Below are 14,657 nucleotides of genomic sequence, written 5' to 3' on the forward strand. Positions count from 1 at the left end.
CCCCCTACACAAAAGAGCTTACTACCACCTCAAACAGTTATTAATATCAACAACTGCCACCCAGAGAAGTTCCTTGCTGCACCCCTTATATGGGAGGGATGCATCCAAGAAGGGGTCTGCCATCCTGCCCAAGGACTGATCAGCCTCCCCCCCACTCAATTCCCTCCCTCCGTCTCCCCAAGCACCAAAGGCTGGTCCTTCAAACAAGGGCTACAAGGAAGAGACCAACTGGTACATGACCTTGATTATGGGTTGACCCCAACATTTTCCTGGGAAAAAGGTATGTTAACTAAATCCACATATTTTGCCACCAAGTTTTGTTATAAAATCCGTAACATTAAAGGAAATTTTGGAAAAGGAAAATGATTCGTAATCCCAACACCCTAATACAACCCTGTTTGCATTCTATGATCCGATGCATCGCTAGGAGACAGCTCTGCTCTAACCACACCATGTGGGTTCGGTGAAGTGTTCTCTAATCATTCACAGCTTAATTTCCAAAATACATCTGTGAGCTATATCAGTGATTTTAGTCTACCTAATGGATGAAATCAGTGAAGCACAGGTTGGAGGTGGGATTAATGACTCGGTAGAGAAGCCCAGTGAGCCAGTCTCTACCGGGGTGGGGTCTTCTCTGCTCCAACCAGTGGACATTGCATAGCACAGCTATGTTTCAGCACATACCTTGGCAAGACTTCTCATCTGTTAATAATTTAAATCCCTTTTTGCAGCTGCAGTCAAAACTGCCCACAGTGTTTTTGCAGAAATGATCGCAGCCTCCATTGCGGGTCTGGCACTCGTCAATATCTGTAAGAGGCAAGCATCGGCAAATCAGACAGCAATACTTGCCTCCTTTCCCACAAATCCCTCAAGTGCTATTGTGTGCATTCATTATTCTCTGAAACAAAAACAGACCCATAGAAGCTTTTAAGAGTGTTCACTGATGTTTTTAATCTTACACGTGTTTTCTGGCCTGGCTTAACCAATTTTGAAAGAAAAGAGCTTAGTCCCCTTGAGAACCGTGACTTACCCTGCCCTTGACCAGCATTAGGAAACAATCTATGGTAGAGAATGGTGATGTCCTGTCATATTCTCATCCTTGCTCTGCTCTCTCAAGATAAGGTGACTCCTTTTGGTATGTTTTCCATTCCAGTTTAATCATTAAAGTTATAAGGAAATGGAACATTTGTTTTGGCAAATTACACAACCATCAAATAGCCTTAATGCTTTTAAACGATTCCTGATACTCAAATTAATCTTATCTGTTCTCCGTTTCATCTGGTAACTGGTTACCTACTTTTTATCATGTTGAAGAACTAAGCCTTTGTAGTCTTGCCCATGAAATACTAGCAGGTCACTGGGGTTTCTATTCATCAGTAAAAGTTAAAGGGACAGTTATTCATTAAGTTCTCTGGATAACAATCTTGGCTGTTATTTACATAATCTCTAGGCTGTTATTTATGATATGTTGATCTTATCTCCTACAAATGTTCCCTTGAACTTCTGCCTTTTTCTAATAAGGCCATTGCCTGAAATGGATTATTTGATACTGACCTTCTCAACAGTTAGTGTAATTAAGCTGGTTCTAATTAAGCTCACTCAATTATAATCTTCCACCAGCCAGGGAAGAAAAGCTTGCATCGATATGAATCATAAGCAAATCTGGAATCATTCTGGAAATGTGGAGAGGGAGAGCTGACTTTATGCCCACATGTTAGCAGCGTGGAGAGGCACAGGCTACCTTTACAGGTCTTCCCATCCAACTGGAGAGTGAATCCAACGGGACAACTGCAATGAACACCTGTCGAGGTATCCTTACAGGTGCGATCGCAGCCTCCATTGTTGACAGCGCACGTTTCTGACAAGGAGGCAAGAAAAAAGCAGTCAGCTTCCTTAAGAAGTTCTGATACAGGTGGGAGGAAAGGGATATTAGTGCAGTACTAATACTTGACAAAGTTCATAAAAGCTAAGAAGCATGGTGGGGGATTCACAGTTGTACTCCCAAGGATCTGCCACCTGCAGATGAGATAGAGGGAGAGAGGGTGCAGCTCCTCCCACCTGTCTGAATAAGTGGCATCTTCCAAGGAAGCCTGATGGGATGAGCGGAGGGCTAAAGATGCCTCTCCCAACCTGCTGAGCCTTTCCCTCTACTTGCTGATTTGAAGCCACTAAATCTTTCTGTTGATCCACAGCCAGTGGCCTGCTAAGAATGACACATCTGGCAGGCTAGCTGTGGATGTAGAAAGAGAAAGGATGGGTGCTCTTTCCTTAACCCTGAGCCCTCTCCCTTCGATCTGAATCATGGGCAAAGCAAGAGGAGGTAAGCCTCACCCACCCCAACCATTCCCTGGCCGCAGACCAATGGCTTCTTCCTTGCAACCACCAGCTAACTCGGCTTAGAAGTTTACCTTTCCCTGAAAGGAGGAGGAGTTGTCAGAATCACATGAAAAATCAGCCACAGTTGTTAAATCTCATCTCTAGAGATGAGGAAAAATAAGCAAAAGGGCCTTGTAGTTCTTTCTGCATTTCGTACAATTGCTACGAGTAATGGAAAATTCTGTTCAACATTCATTCAGTTGTTAGCATCTAGGCACCCAGAAACCTAGTTATACTTCCATCGCTTCCTCATTGGAGAGCCTGGGGGCACAAGCTTAGTTCTAGGAAAATATGACAGACAGGATGTATATGTTTATCTGCTTCCTCTCAAAACTTCACTAAAATGATTTTTTAAAGTACAAATCCTGAAGGAAAAAGAAAATGGAAAACACTAGGTGACAGATGTCGGATATTCTGGAAGTGGCACGTCAGTGGAGGAGCAGCAGTTGGTGTAGCAGAAAGTTAATTCCTAGTGGTCTGCAGAGGGGGTGCTAATGAGTGGTAAACTCACGGGAACCACAGAAGCCCAGAAGGCCCAGGAATTGGAGGTACCAAGTTACTCTAGAGGCAGAGGTGAGGATGGAGTTAAAAACAGGAAGACTGGTTGAGAGTTTGTATAACAAATAGATAAGCCCCCAGATTCCCTCCTGAGTTCCACAGCCTGATGACTATCCCCTTGTAGCTTATTGGGCTACAACAGAGAACTCTATCCTGGAGAAGTGGGACCGAAAGAACTGACTCAAGGGCACCAGGAATAGCAGAGGGGGAGGAGGTACTGTCAGTGAAAGTCCATACCCAACAAGAGAGATGGCAAATTCTCATCCCCACTTACCTCCCACTGGCAATCAACCCTAAGTCCCCTCAGCAGGTGACAGAATGATTCCTCTCCAGATAAACTGGCCTGCCCAAGTGAAAAGACCTATTGATCTCCAAATGAAATGGCTCAGTCACTGCCTCGTCACCAAGAATGAAGCCCACCAGCTGACAGAATATCCAATCGGCTTTTTAGTATTTCACTATTAAATATGAAAAGTCGGGCAACAGTTGCCAGACATTTCAGAAAAGCCTCTAATATGAAATAAATACACCAAATCAAATGAATGGGGAACTTGGAGGAAACAAAGATAATATAGGAAACAAAAGAGAAGTTTTAAAAAATCTTATCATTCATTTCCTCAGAGAGATCAGAAAAGCATCCATGAAATAAGAACAGGTTCCTACAACAAAAGACCGAAGTAAAATTCTTGGAAATTCTTGAAAGCAGAAATTTTAAAAGAACCCTAATAGAAGGATTAGGGAAAAAATGAAAACAAAAGAAAAATCTCCTAGAAAATAAAACCAAAATATAAAGAAGAGAAAAGAGAAGAAAATTAGAGGGTCAATACAGGAGTTACAACAGCCAGATAATAGGAGTCCCAGAGAGAAAGAACAAAGTAAATGGAGTGAAGAAAATTATCAAAGAAAAAATATGAGAAAACTCAGAACCAGGGGACTCGAACGTCCATATTGAAAAGGCCAACTGAGTGCCCAGCTTAACAGGAGGGGAAAGTCCCACAGTGAGGGACATAACTGTGAAATTTCAGATCCCCAAGGACAAGGAGAAGACCTTAAAACATCTGGAGAGAAGCTTTCATAGGCTCCATATAAAGGAGCAAGAATAAAAATGACTTTAGACTCCTTGAAACACTGAATGCTTGACAACAATAGAGCACTATCCCAAACTCCAATGGAATATTCCTTCCATCTCTGAATTCTATACTGAGCCAAATTCTCAATAAAGGGTGAAAGTGGAAAATAAAGATATTTTCAGGCACGCAAGGTTTTAAAAAATCTATATTTACCCATGTAAACTAGTGAAAGAGAAGACGTGGGACCCACCAAAATAGGAGTAGTGAAGGGAATTCCAGGCTGGTGCTAAGGGGAGGCCCAGACGAGCCATGTGCAGCTGGCCTGAAGAATCAGCCCTACTACCGCAGGTAGGAGCCTCAGAAGAGACTTTTTAGGAAGAAAACAGAATTGATAAGTTAACTGCTGTGTTTATTTAAACACGTTGAAAAGGGTTTTAGAGCTCTGCCAGAAATTTGAATAAGAGCTGGTAAGAGGTACTTAGAAAACTAAGCAAATAAAGAAAATACAGTCATAGCACATCATGTGACTCTTGGGTGAACCATATTTAGATATTCATAGTCACATAATAATGTAAGCACATAATATTGATTGAAATAGTGATAAAACCATGTTAAGGGTATGGGGGGAGAAAAGGGGTGGGGTCGGTGAGGGGCAGAAGAGAACCAAAACTTAGTGTTCTGTAGTAGGAAGTCAAAAGCTAATATCTAAAAGTGACACATCAAGAAAGAACTGTAGAGTATCTCAATAAAACTAGAAAAAAAGAAATAACCGTATAGACTTCACTCTTCAGAAATACGGGGAAGGGGAGTCAGGAGAAGAAACAAGTAAGAGAATTAAAAATTCTTGCCTCTGGCCCTAGTCAGTTTGGCTCAGTGGTTAGAGTGTCAGCCTGCGGACTGAAGGGTCCTGGGTTCGATTCTGGCCAAGGGCATGTACCTCAGTTGCAGGCTCTATCCCAGTCGGCGCTTGTGCAGGAGGCAACCAATCGATGTGTCTCTCTCACATCAATGTTTCTCTCCCTCTCTCTCTCCCTTCCACTCTCTCTGAAAAGCAATGGAAAAAATGTCCTTGGGTAGGATTAAAAAAATAAAATTAATAAAACAAAATAAAAATTGTTGCCTCTGGCAAATGGGATGAAGGACTGGAATGGCGAGTTAGGAGACAAGGACAAGATGCATTTTATCACAAGCTTCATAGTACTAATTAAGTTTTTAAAGTTTTTATATTATTCATATGTACTATTTGGAGTTAAGGCGATCAAAAACAATAATTTTAATAGGGCAGAAAAGAGCTCAGAAACGTCACCTGCCTGGCGTCCAATGGCCGGCTGCTCAGTGTCTTACCTGACAGCTAAATCTAGAAGCTATCAAAAGATAGGTTTTGTTTAAGTCAAGCCAAGCTTCCTCCAGAATAAAAATGAGTCAAGATCTGTCTGACTCCCATGTCCACGGCCACCACCTCTCCTTCCGCTGTCCCCTCCAGCTTTACCGCCGGACCTGCTGGCAGACCCTCCCGTGTCCCACAGCCCAAGGCCACTCTTCTCCATTCACCTCTCCTGACATTAGCATGGGCCGAAGTCAGAAAGAGGAGACTCAGTGGGCAAAAATAATAGACACGTCCCCATACTATGCGAGGGGCTGCCCGAGCTGCCTCTCTGGTCGCAGTTGCTCAGAAGGGGGGGAACTGACATTCTGAGTAACTGAATGTTACTGACTAGCCACAGTCCCAGGCACTGGGCTCTGGGCACTTGTGCATACAATCATCTTAACTTGGCTTCCCGACCACCCTAAGAGGCAGGTCTATTACATCTATTTTAAAGAAATACTAGGAGACAAGGCTCAGGACAGTTCACCCAGGTGTCACAATTAGTCAGGCAGCACTAGGACGCCAGCCCAGCTATTCTGGCAGCTGGGCGGGGGCTTTTTCCACAGTACCCGGGTCTCCGATGGTGACTAAGCAACAGCAGTGGATGAAGGTCAGACACACCCCGGCTTGACAGGAGCTGCTGACCCCGGTCCAGCTGGTCTGAGGGCACATGGGTCCCAGGTTCAGGCCCGATATAGTAAGTTGGGGAGGGTAATGGCCAATGACAGTGGCCGGGGGGGGGGGGGCGCCTACCCATGAGCAGCCGCCGTTTTACCCGCTTATCTCCGTCCCCCGCTGACGTGGCATTGTTCTCCGTCACCTCTAGGGCAGTGTCCTCTGGCTCTACAAGAAACACAGAAGAGCACAGTTCTCAGACTGAATGAGTCAGATTATTCATCCCCTGCGCAACCACTTCCATGGAAATCCTGGACATGAGAACGATGTGAAATATGTGCCTGTTCACTCAGTAAAAATGTGCTGTGACAAGGCTTGTGGGACACGCAGCACGCCTGATGCACGCAGAGCCTTAGTGAACATCAGTATGAAGCACATCGCATGACCAAAGAGACACTTGGGAATGCAAGCTTCAGATTCACTCCAGTGCCCTTCGGCTAGTGAAGGACACGCCACGAGAGACAGGGCAGGCGTCCCACCAGAAATATGCAACCCTGGCTCCTGCTGACTGTAAAGGCCACGATGTCATCGCAGACAGCTAGCTGCAACTGTGTGTCGCCCTGGCCCCTCGGGATGTGTTGTCCAGTCTCCAGAATTCTAGCTTCAGGAGAAGCCTCAGCCAGGAGAGGCGAGAGGGCTTTCCAAGGCCGCACATGGAGAGAGGGACCCCATTCCTTAGACCACTCCCACTGCCACATGTGAGGCAGCACAGGACCCATTTTGGGCCAAATGCACTGCAAACACCTGCATCTGGTGCTGAACACCATTAATAGTTAGCTCAGGTCAGAGTTGGTGTTCAGGTTAGGGTTAGGTTAGGGTTAGGGTTAGGGTTAGGGTTAGGGTTAGGGTTAGGGTTAGGGTTAGGGTTAGAGTTAGTTAGCGTCAGGGTTGGGCAGGCTGGGGTGGACCCTCACCCAGTATGGGGGTCACCACTCACCAAGGCAGCTCCTCCCATCTGCGTGCATCTTGTACTGTGGATGGCAGCTACACTCCGGCCCTTCAGCTGTGTCCTCACAGGAGTGCTGGCACCCACCGTTGCCATGGTTACAAGTCACTGAGAGGAAAATGAACCAATACATAAAGCACTGATTGGTTCCTTTAAAAACCACCATTTCCCTTCCCTCTGGGGGGCTATCCTCCGAATGAACTGAGTACTCAGGGGAGGTCAGTGTCTCGGGCCAGCTGCCCTCCCTGCTGCCGCTGCTGTGCCGGGAGGTGGCGTTTCTGACGCTGGGCTGCCGAGGACAGCCTCTGGGGCAGGATGGTTCCCGGGGGGGGCATTCTGTACTCACAGATGCAGTCTCTCTGGTTCTTGGCCAGCTCAAAGCCAGGCCTGCATTCGCAGGCAACGCTGCCCCTTGGAGCCTCCTTGCAGATGTGGCTACAGCCATGGTTCTTATTCATGCAGCTCAGGCCTTCTGCAAAACAGCAGCATGAGACCAGCAGTGAGCACAGACCCACCGGCCTGAGTCTCCACCAGCCCATATATATACATATATATTTATATATAGTTAATCTTCACCCAAGGACATTTGTTTCCCCATCGATTTTTAGAAAGTGGAAGGGGGAGGGAGATAGAGAGATAGCGACAGAGAGAGAGAGAGATGTGAGAGAGACACATCAATTGGTTGCCTCCCGTAGGCACCCCAACTAGGGCCAAGGATCGAAGCTGCAACCCAGGTACTTCCCCTTGATCAGGAATCAAACCCAAGATCCTTCGGAGTGCAGGCAAACACTCTAACCATTAGGCACACCTGCCAGGGCAGCAGCCCCGTATTTGTCATTAAAATCAAGGCAGGTCAATTAATAGAGATAATGCAAAATTTATTATGTCACTCAAGAGATAAGATATCTCAATTCTCCAAAAGAGGTAGGAGCCCCCCCAATAGACTAAGAAGAAAGCTCCCGCCAGGAGCTCTCTGCTGAGTGTGGAATCGAAGCCTGCTGAGCCCAGGAACTGGTTACCAATGCTGAGCAAGGATGCAAAGGGAAGAGGAGAGTGTCCCTAAGAAAACCTTCAGAGAGGCTGAAGAAGAGTCCCAATGTTTTCACGTGCTCTTGAAGACAATTTTCAGAAAATTCCCACCCTCCTCTCTAGCCCCACCAAATCCACACTTGGGAGATAACTGTGGCTACTGTATTTTGGCTCCACCAGGGACCTCTCCTTTGTGACCACCCTAGTTAGTCCCTGGGCCCCTCTGTCAGCAGGCTTGGGGCACAGGCTCTAACAGAGTCATCCAACAGCAACACGACAGCAAAGAGAACAGAGGGAGACCTCCTGCATGTGGTTTGCTTGGGCTGCGGTGTAATTCTTTTGGGTATACTCTGTTTCATTAGACCCAATCTTGTGGTAATAGTGGCAGGAAGGGGAACAGGTGGTTATCTTCCCAGATGGTTTAACATACATGGAAATGACAGGGCCATAGCAAAGTGGACACCCCTGTGGTTTGCCAGCATCGTGCCTCATCCTAAAACCCGTGGAGACCTTGACTCCTGCCAGCATTCTGAAGGCGCTATTATCATATCCGAGGTTATTCTCCAAACTCCAGCTTGTGGTGCATTATTAAGTGTGCATTCCTGATACTTCTTCAAATTTGTGCAATGCAACTCTAAAACATCTCTGAAGGCAGAGATTTTGTTCTCATTGACTCTGTACTAACAAGACACTTTCTAATATGGAAGTAACACTGTTTTAAACATAAGTAGCAAAAGTTTTCATTCAACTTCTCTAGGATCCCACACTGTTCTGCATTGTGCCCCCAAAACCTGAGCCACTTGGTTCCAGTGAATTCAAGTCACCTCTCTCCAATTCTACCACAGAGCCATCAACCTGTACTTAACCAGAATGAGTGCTTAATACAAACAGATGTCATTCCTGTTCCAAAAGAGAGCGCAACAGTTAATCCATCCCATCTCCCAAAACCATCTTGATTTTTATCTGATGGTTACGAGCCCTTTGAACTCTGGCACTCCGTCTGCTGGAAGTTGCTGGGAGTCATTCGCCCACGCCAGGGGCTGCTGTCAATTAACACACTGGGTCAGCGGAAAGCTCTCTTTGCTCGGGCTGGTGATTTCTGAAGACGTTATTTCTCCCAGTGCCCAGACGGCACAGGAGGTGAGAGCTGCCTCCGGAAGCAGTGTCCTGTCCTCCCAGGAGGGACAGCATTACACTGGCCACTGGGTCAGCAGAGCATCTGAAATGACAGTTACCAGGAGTACCTCGGGGTACAGGTAACAGTGCCTGAGAAGTGGTGACAGGGACACCTGCAGAGGACACTCCCCAAACGGATCAGCTGCTGCTTTTCCTTCTTCACTCTGTTTATACAAGTCTGTTAGACATTTGCAAAGTCACCTTGACCACCTGAGAGCAATTCACTACACAAAAAATATTTTGTGAGAACTGTGTGCCCAGTGCCACAGAGATACATGAAAAAGTTGCTCCCTGATGTCATATCGTATCAAGCTAGACCTAAACTTACCAGGAGATAATGGAGGTTGAAATGGCTCTAGAGATGCTGAGGGCTTTTCAAGAGGTGACCCTTGCTTTTCAGAGTACCCCAACTCCAAAGAAGGCCACTCCTAGGGGAGGCAGATGGGTCCGGTCCACACCGGGAAGCCCAGCTGCCCACGGCCCCAGCTCCCCCAGGAACTGGCCTGGCAGTCGTGTTTAGGGTTGTCACCTCACCAGGAGGGAAACGGCTCAGAAACATAAGAACTGCCCCATTCTAGCAGTGCCCAGGCTCGGGGTCTCAGTGAAGAATACTTCTGGAAACCAAATAAAAATATGCCTTGCCAACAGGACAAGGAACAGTCCACAAAGCGGGAAACAGGCCCTGCTGGGAGCACAGCCCCTTCCTCACGACCCTGACACCTTCCCCACTCCTCTGAAAAGAGAGCGGCACAAACATCTAAAAATATTCTCAGAGCAGACAAAACAAAAGAGGATTGCTCATTTTGAGAGCCTGAGCACCCATGAATGGGGACAAAGGCAGACTGGGGCGAGGTCTCTCTCCAGCCCACCCCCATTACATGGGTGAAAACACACAGTCTCTCTGTCAGAGCCTCGGGTCTGTAAGAATTTTTTTTTTTTTAAATCAATAGCTTGAGCTTTGTTTCCCTCAGGATCAGCTGTTAGGATTCCCCAGATCGAAGAACATTCAGTGAATAATTACTTAAAAACAACAGCAACACCAGAAAACAGTAGCTTGCAGTGTTGCCTTCTTTTCACCGTTTTTCGAGTATCATCTGTGGGTTTTAAAGTCTGTTTTAATACAGTTTCTAAGGGTTTAATGTGCATGTCAAGGAGGAAATCCTAGAGGAACAGCGTTTAGAGATTGCTCTGTTTGAAGAGTTAAAACCCGAGGATGGAAGGGATCTCGGTTACAGAGCGCTGTAATCCGTTGGCTCGCCCGCAGACACGGGTTTGCCAAGCCGTCAGGTCGGAAAGCGGGGGGAAATCACAGAGAGCTTCCAGACCACAACTCATATTCTTGGATTTTGGTTTTAGCTCCAGACAAATATGTGCATTTTAAATACTCTTCAGGGGTTCCAAGAATGTCTGAATTGTAGAAAATTTAGAAAACACATATTGTGGAGAGAAACTGCTTTAGTGCTGACTTCTGTTATGAGGAGCCTGGGTCTGGAATCAGTCGGGGGGGGGGGGGGGGTTGCCCAAGGGGAAAGAGAGGCCACCACACTGGAAGAGCAAGGGTAGGGGTGAGTGGTTTGGTGAGTGGGTGGGGTCCACACTGGGGGTGTTCAAGCAATGGCTTGACCTACAGGTGCCCCATCTCCTTCCCCGCCATCTGAAGAAGCAGCTAGAGTGACTTCTCAGGAAGCAGGTTTTTTTGTTTGTTTTGTTTTTTTTACCGTTACCTGAGGATATTTTTTTCCATTGCTTTTTCAGAGAGAGTGGAAGGGAGAGAGAGAGAGAAACATCGATGTGAGAGAGACACATGAGCCCTGACCTGGGCTGGGATTGAGCCTGCAACCCAGGTGTGTGCCCTTGGCCGGAATAGAACCCAGGACCCTTCAGTCGCAGGCCGACACTCTAACCCCTGAGACAAACTGGCCAGGGCTCAGGAAGCAGTTTTGAGCAAAGGGGAGATGCCCTGAGATCCAGATCACTGGCACTCAGCAGTATCTGAACTCTGCCTCCGCAACGATGCAGAGCTCACTGGAGAGTCCAGAGAGACAGGCAGGAAAATGAAAGCCAGCTGCTACTCTCTCGAGCCTACGTGAGACAGGTCTGCGTCATTAGAGGCAGTCTGTGTGAACGCCCTGCTCTGGCACTGACAGCGAGCCTCTGGGGCGGTGAGAGCCATCAACCTGCTGCTCCGGTGTTTTCTCTGACAGCGCTTAGGACTCGCACAGGCTCTCCAGTTAGGTATAAGGAAGGAGCCGTCATGCTTAGAAAATGAAGCAGAAGTCATCTCCCACAAAGAAACCCTTGAAAAGTCACTGAAACCACAATTAAAATAATAAACCTAAAAATCTGTGCTTAAATAATAGAAGAACTTACAATGGCCTCATTCTTAAGTTGTGTAAATGAGTAAGCAGCACCAGCCAAAAGGAGTTAATAGTCTAATATTTAGGGCACCTCCTCTGAATACAGGAACAGGCAACCCTTGGAGAAGAAACGCAGCCACCAAAGTGTGATTATTTGGCTTAAGAAAGAGCAGAGAAGAATCAAAAGCACATCATTTGGTAGAAAGTGGCTGACTGGCCACATGTACTCAATGCCTCTCCCTCCCGAGAGGCCACTGAAGTAATAGAATTAAAAAAAGGTATCGAGTCAAAGCAGAGAGAACAAAACGAAAACCATCAAAAGACAAGAGTTTTCTGCAAATTTATGGAGGAGTGGTAAGTGACATGGGTGCAGAAAACCACAGCACAGAGAGCCCAAGTCTGGGGAGGGGGTCCCCTGCTCCCTGGAGCCTCGGAGGCTCAGAGTTAAAAAAATGCAAAACACAGGGAAGGCCAGATCTAGCCGAGGGCTGCAAACGGGGCAAAGCGCTGGAAGGCTGCAGCCCTTCCCCACCCACCCCGAGCAGGGAGCAGGCTCGCACTTGGTGCTGTGGTTTGCAGCACGCTTTTGAAAAACTTGGCAGATTGTCCATTTCTCCTGAGACATCTAGTCATGTTTGAAATGTACTCTGTTTAAAGATTAGAATCAGAGAATGTGAGAGTTTGAAGAGACCTCAGAGCTCAGCCACTTGTTTTGCCAGGTGAAGGAGAAGCTACAATAACTTGCCCACGGTTACCCAGCCGCAGAGTCTGGACTTGTCCTCAGGCCTCCAGACTTTCTATGGCCCAAGCTTCCCTTCTAGAGTCCCCGGGGGTGGGAGATTCTCAGACGTGGCCCCACCCACAGCGGGGCAAAGATACCTTCTGAGCGGTGAATGCAGGTGTGCTGATTGTCGCTCAGGAAAAACCCCTCCTTGCAGCGGCACTCGTAGCTCCCCAGGACGTTGACGCAGGTGTGCTGGCAGCCGCCATTGTTCTGCAGGCACTCGTCCACATCTGGAGGGGAGAAGGCTTAGCCTTTTTACTTCGGTGACTGTTTCAAACGCCCCACCCAGCCTGGCAGCTCGGGGACTCCTACTAAGCAGAGATAAGGTCCCTCTTCTGGTCCTTGCATCACAGAAGCTCTAAGAATGGAAGCCAGTGGGACCCCCAGATGATGCACCAACCCTCACGGGCCCGGGGCTCACTCAGAATAGGCCTTCCACAGGCACACGAGATCATCAGTTCAGTAAATATTGATTGAACACCTCTTTCCAAAGCACAGTGCCCGGGGAGCCAGTAAAACGTAGAGAGCAAGGCCCTCAGGAGAGGGAAAGGGACACGTGGACAAGTAATGAGGCCATATGGTCAGAGGTGGCGCAAAGGGAAGAGCCACATGTGGCTGTGGGTATCAGGACGGGTTTCATGGGAGAGCTGGTGAAGGACGGGCCCCGTGGGGTTCCTTCCATTACAAGTGAGGAGAAGGGATTCTGGGCAGAAGGAGCGTGAGCACTAGCGGGGGGCTGGGAGCACGGCGCCTGTGCAGGTAACGGGGGTCATCCCCCGGGGCTGGAGCGCGGGTACAAGCAGGAAGTTACAGGAGACAGGGCTGGGAGATGGACTCGGGGTCACACTGCGGGGGACCTTGAATAACAAGCAAAGAAGGGCCTACTTCATTTGGGAGGCGGTTGGGACCCGCTGGAGCAGGGGTGACAGGGTCAGCCCCCTGGGCTGGGCAGAACAAGCGGCGGCAGAGGCAAGGACGCAGGGAATGGGAGGAATCGGAGGCCTGGGAGCCCCGCTGCACACGAGTGCCCGAAACAGCCACGCCTGGCACTGGGGGGGCTGGACCTGGGGCCTGGAGGGGGACGCCTGGGGAGGAAGAAGTAAAAGAGGACTGTAGACGGGGGCCTGCAGGATGGGGAGCCGTGTGGGCAGGAGGCGGGGGGCCAAGGAACATGGAGAGAAGCAGCACTGGGGAGAGGTGGGGTGGAGAGCGGTTAGCCCCACGCCGTGGGGAGGCGACAGTGTGAGGTGCCGGCATCCGCAGCGAGGCCCCGCAGGCGCAGCCGGGCGAGAAACCCACCCCCGTGTAAAGACACATTTACTCGTGACGCCTGATATAGGTGAATGTACACGAGGAAGCCTAAGGCAGGAGTGCGGGAAGGGAGAGAGGGGAGCAAGGAGGCCCCAGAGGTAGAATTTGAGAGAATACCAAGGGCAGGAGGAGAAAGAGGGGACAGCAGGAGCCCCAGAGAAGGGGCCACCAGAAACACAGGGAGGGAGATGCCCCCGCAGGGTGGGGACCCTCCCACTGAGTCACATGCCCACGGCTTCATCAAAATACTTACTGAGCTACGTTCTCAAAAAAAATGTGTTTTTAATTTGTGCTTTTTGACTCCTCAAAATCTTTTCTTTATCCATCTCCACCAGACTGCAAACTCCCTGAGGACCAAGACGTGTGTTTTATTTAACACAGCCCTGGAACCCGCAGCAGCACCCGAACTCTCCAATGTATGAGCAAGCAAGCAGGAGAGCACAGAGCCGCCAGAGACAAAGAGGAGGAAACTTCCAGAAAAGTCTCAGATGTGACAGAGGCTCAAGGAGAAGGCTGAGAGAAAAGCCATTTCTTTTTTCCAGCCTGATTTCCCGGGTGCCTATCACTAGCTCCTTGGCACATCCGTAACAAGAAAATTCACATTTAAATATCTGTTATCTGGTTTCAAGCTTCAGATCTCAGAGTCATGGGCCTTCCCACACCGAGCAGATGCCTTCCTAAACTGATGGGACTCGAGCCATCCCCCGGAGCCTAACAAACTTGCCCTTTTTGTGCCAAAGGGTGAAGGGAGCACATTCCTGAGGAGGAGCCACGCGGGAACACACCTGGCCTGTGCTCCGCAGCGAGGGCTCACCGGGAGCCCGAGAGATGTTTCCCAGGACACCAAACCCTGGCCTGCTGTTGGGTAAAGGGGTGCCCTCCTCTGAGCTGCCACACCCCGCCCCACGTCTAACCCACTAATCCTTTCTCCAGAGCAATTAGAGATGTGTCAGGTTAGGTGAGGCACTCTGATTGGGTTACTACGCAGTGTGCGTGTTCACGTGCACAC

The 14,657-nt window shown here is 48.6% G+C and overlaps 1 protein-coding gene across 1 annotated transcript in view; it reads right to left on the reverse strand.

Annotated features, from left to right (window-relative positions):
• Positions 1 to 14,657, reverse strand: part of SCUBE2 (signal peptide, CUB domain and EGF like domain containing 2) — a 62,260-nt gene that overhangs the window by 37,237 nt on the left and 10,366 nt on the right. Inside the window, exons 4-9 of the mRNA XM_087821721.1 lie at positions 12,433 to 12,567; positions 7,338 to 7,463; positions 6,983 to 7,099; positions 6,124 to 6,213; positions 1,742 to 1,858; positions 685 to 807 (exon numbers count right to left, since the gene is read on the reverse strand). Coding sequence (XP_087677847.1) covers positions 685 to 807; positions 1,742 to 1,858; positions 6,124 to 6,213; positions 6,983 to 7,099; positions 7,338 to 7,463; positions 12,433 to 12,567 — 708 coding nt within the window. The remainder of the gene's footprint in view (positions 1 to 684; positions 808 to 1,741; positions 1,859 to 6,123; positions 6,214 to 6,982; positions 7,100 to 7,337; positions 7,464 to 12,432; positions 12,568 to 14,657) is intronic.

This window comes from Miniopterus natalensis, chromosome 11, assembly GCF_054644295.1.
Source record: "Miniopterus natalensis isolate mMinNat1 chromosome 11, mMinNat1.hap1, whole genome shotgun sequence".
NCBI classification, from domain to species: Eukaryota; Metazoa; Chordata; class Mammalia; order Chiroptera; family Miniopteridae; genus Miniopterus; species Miniopterus natalensis.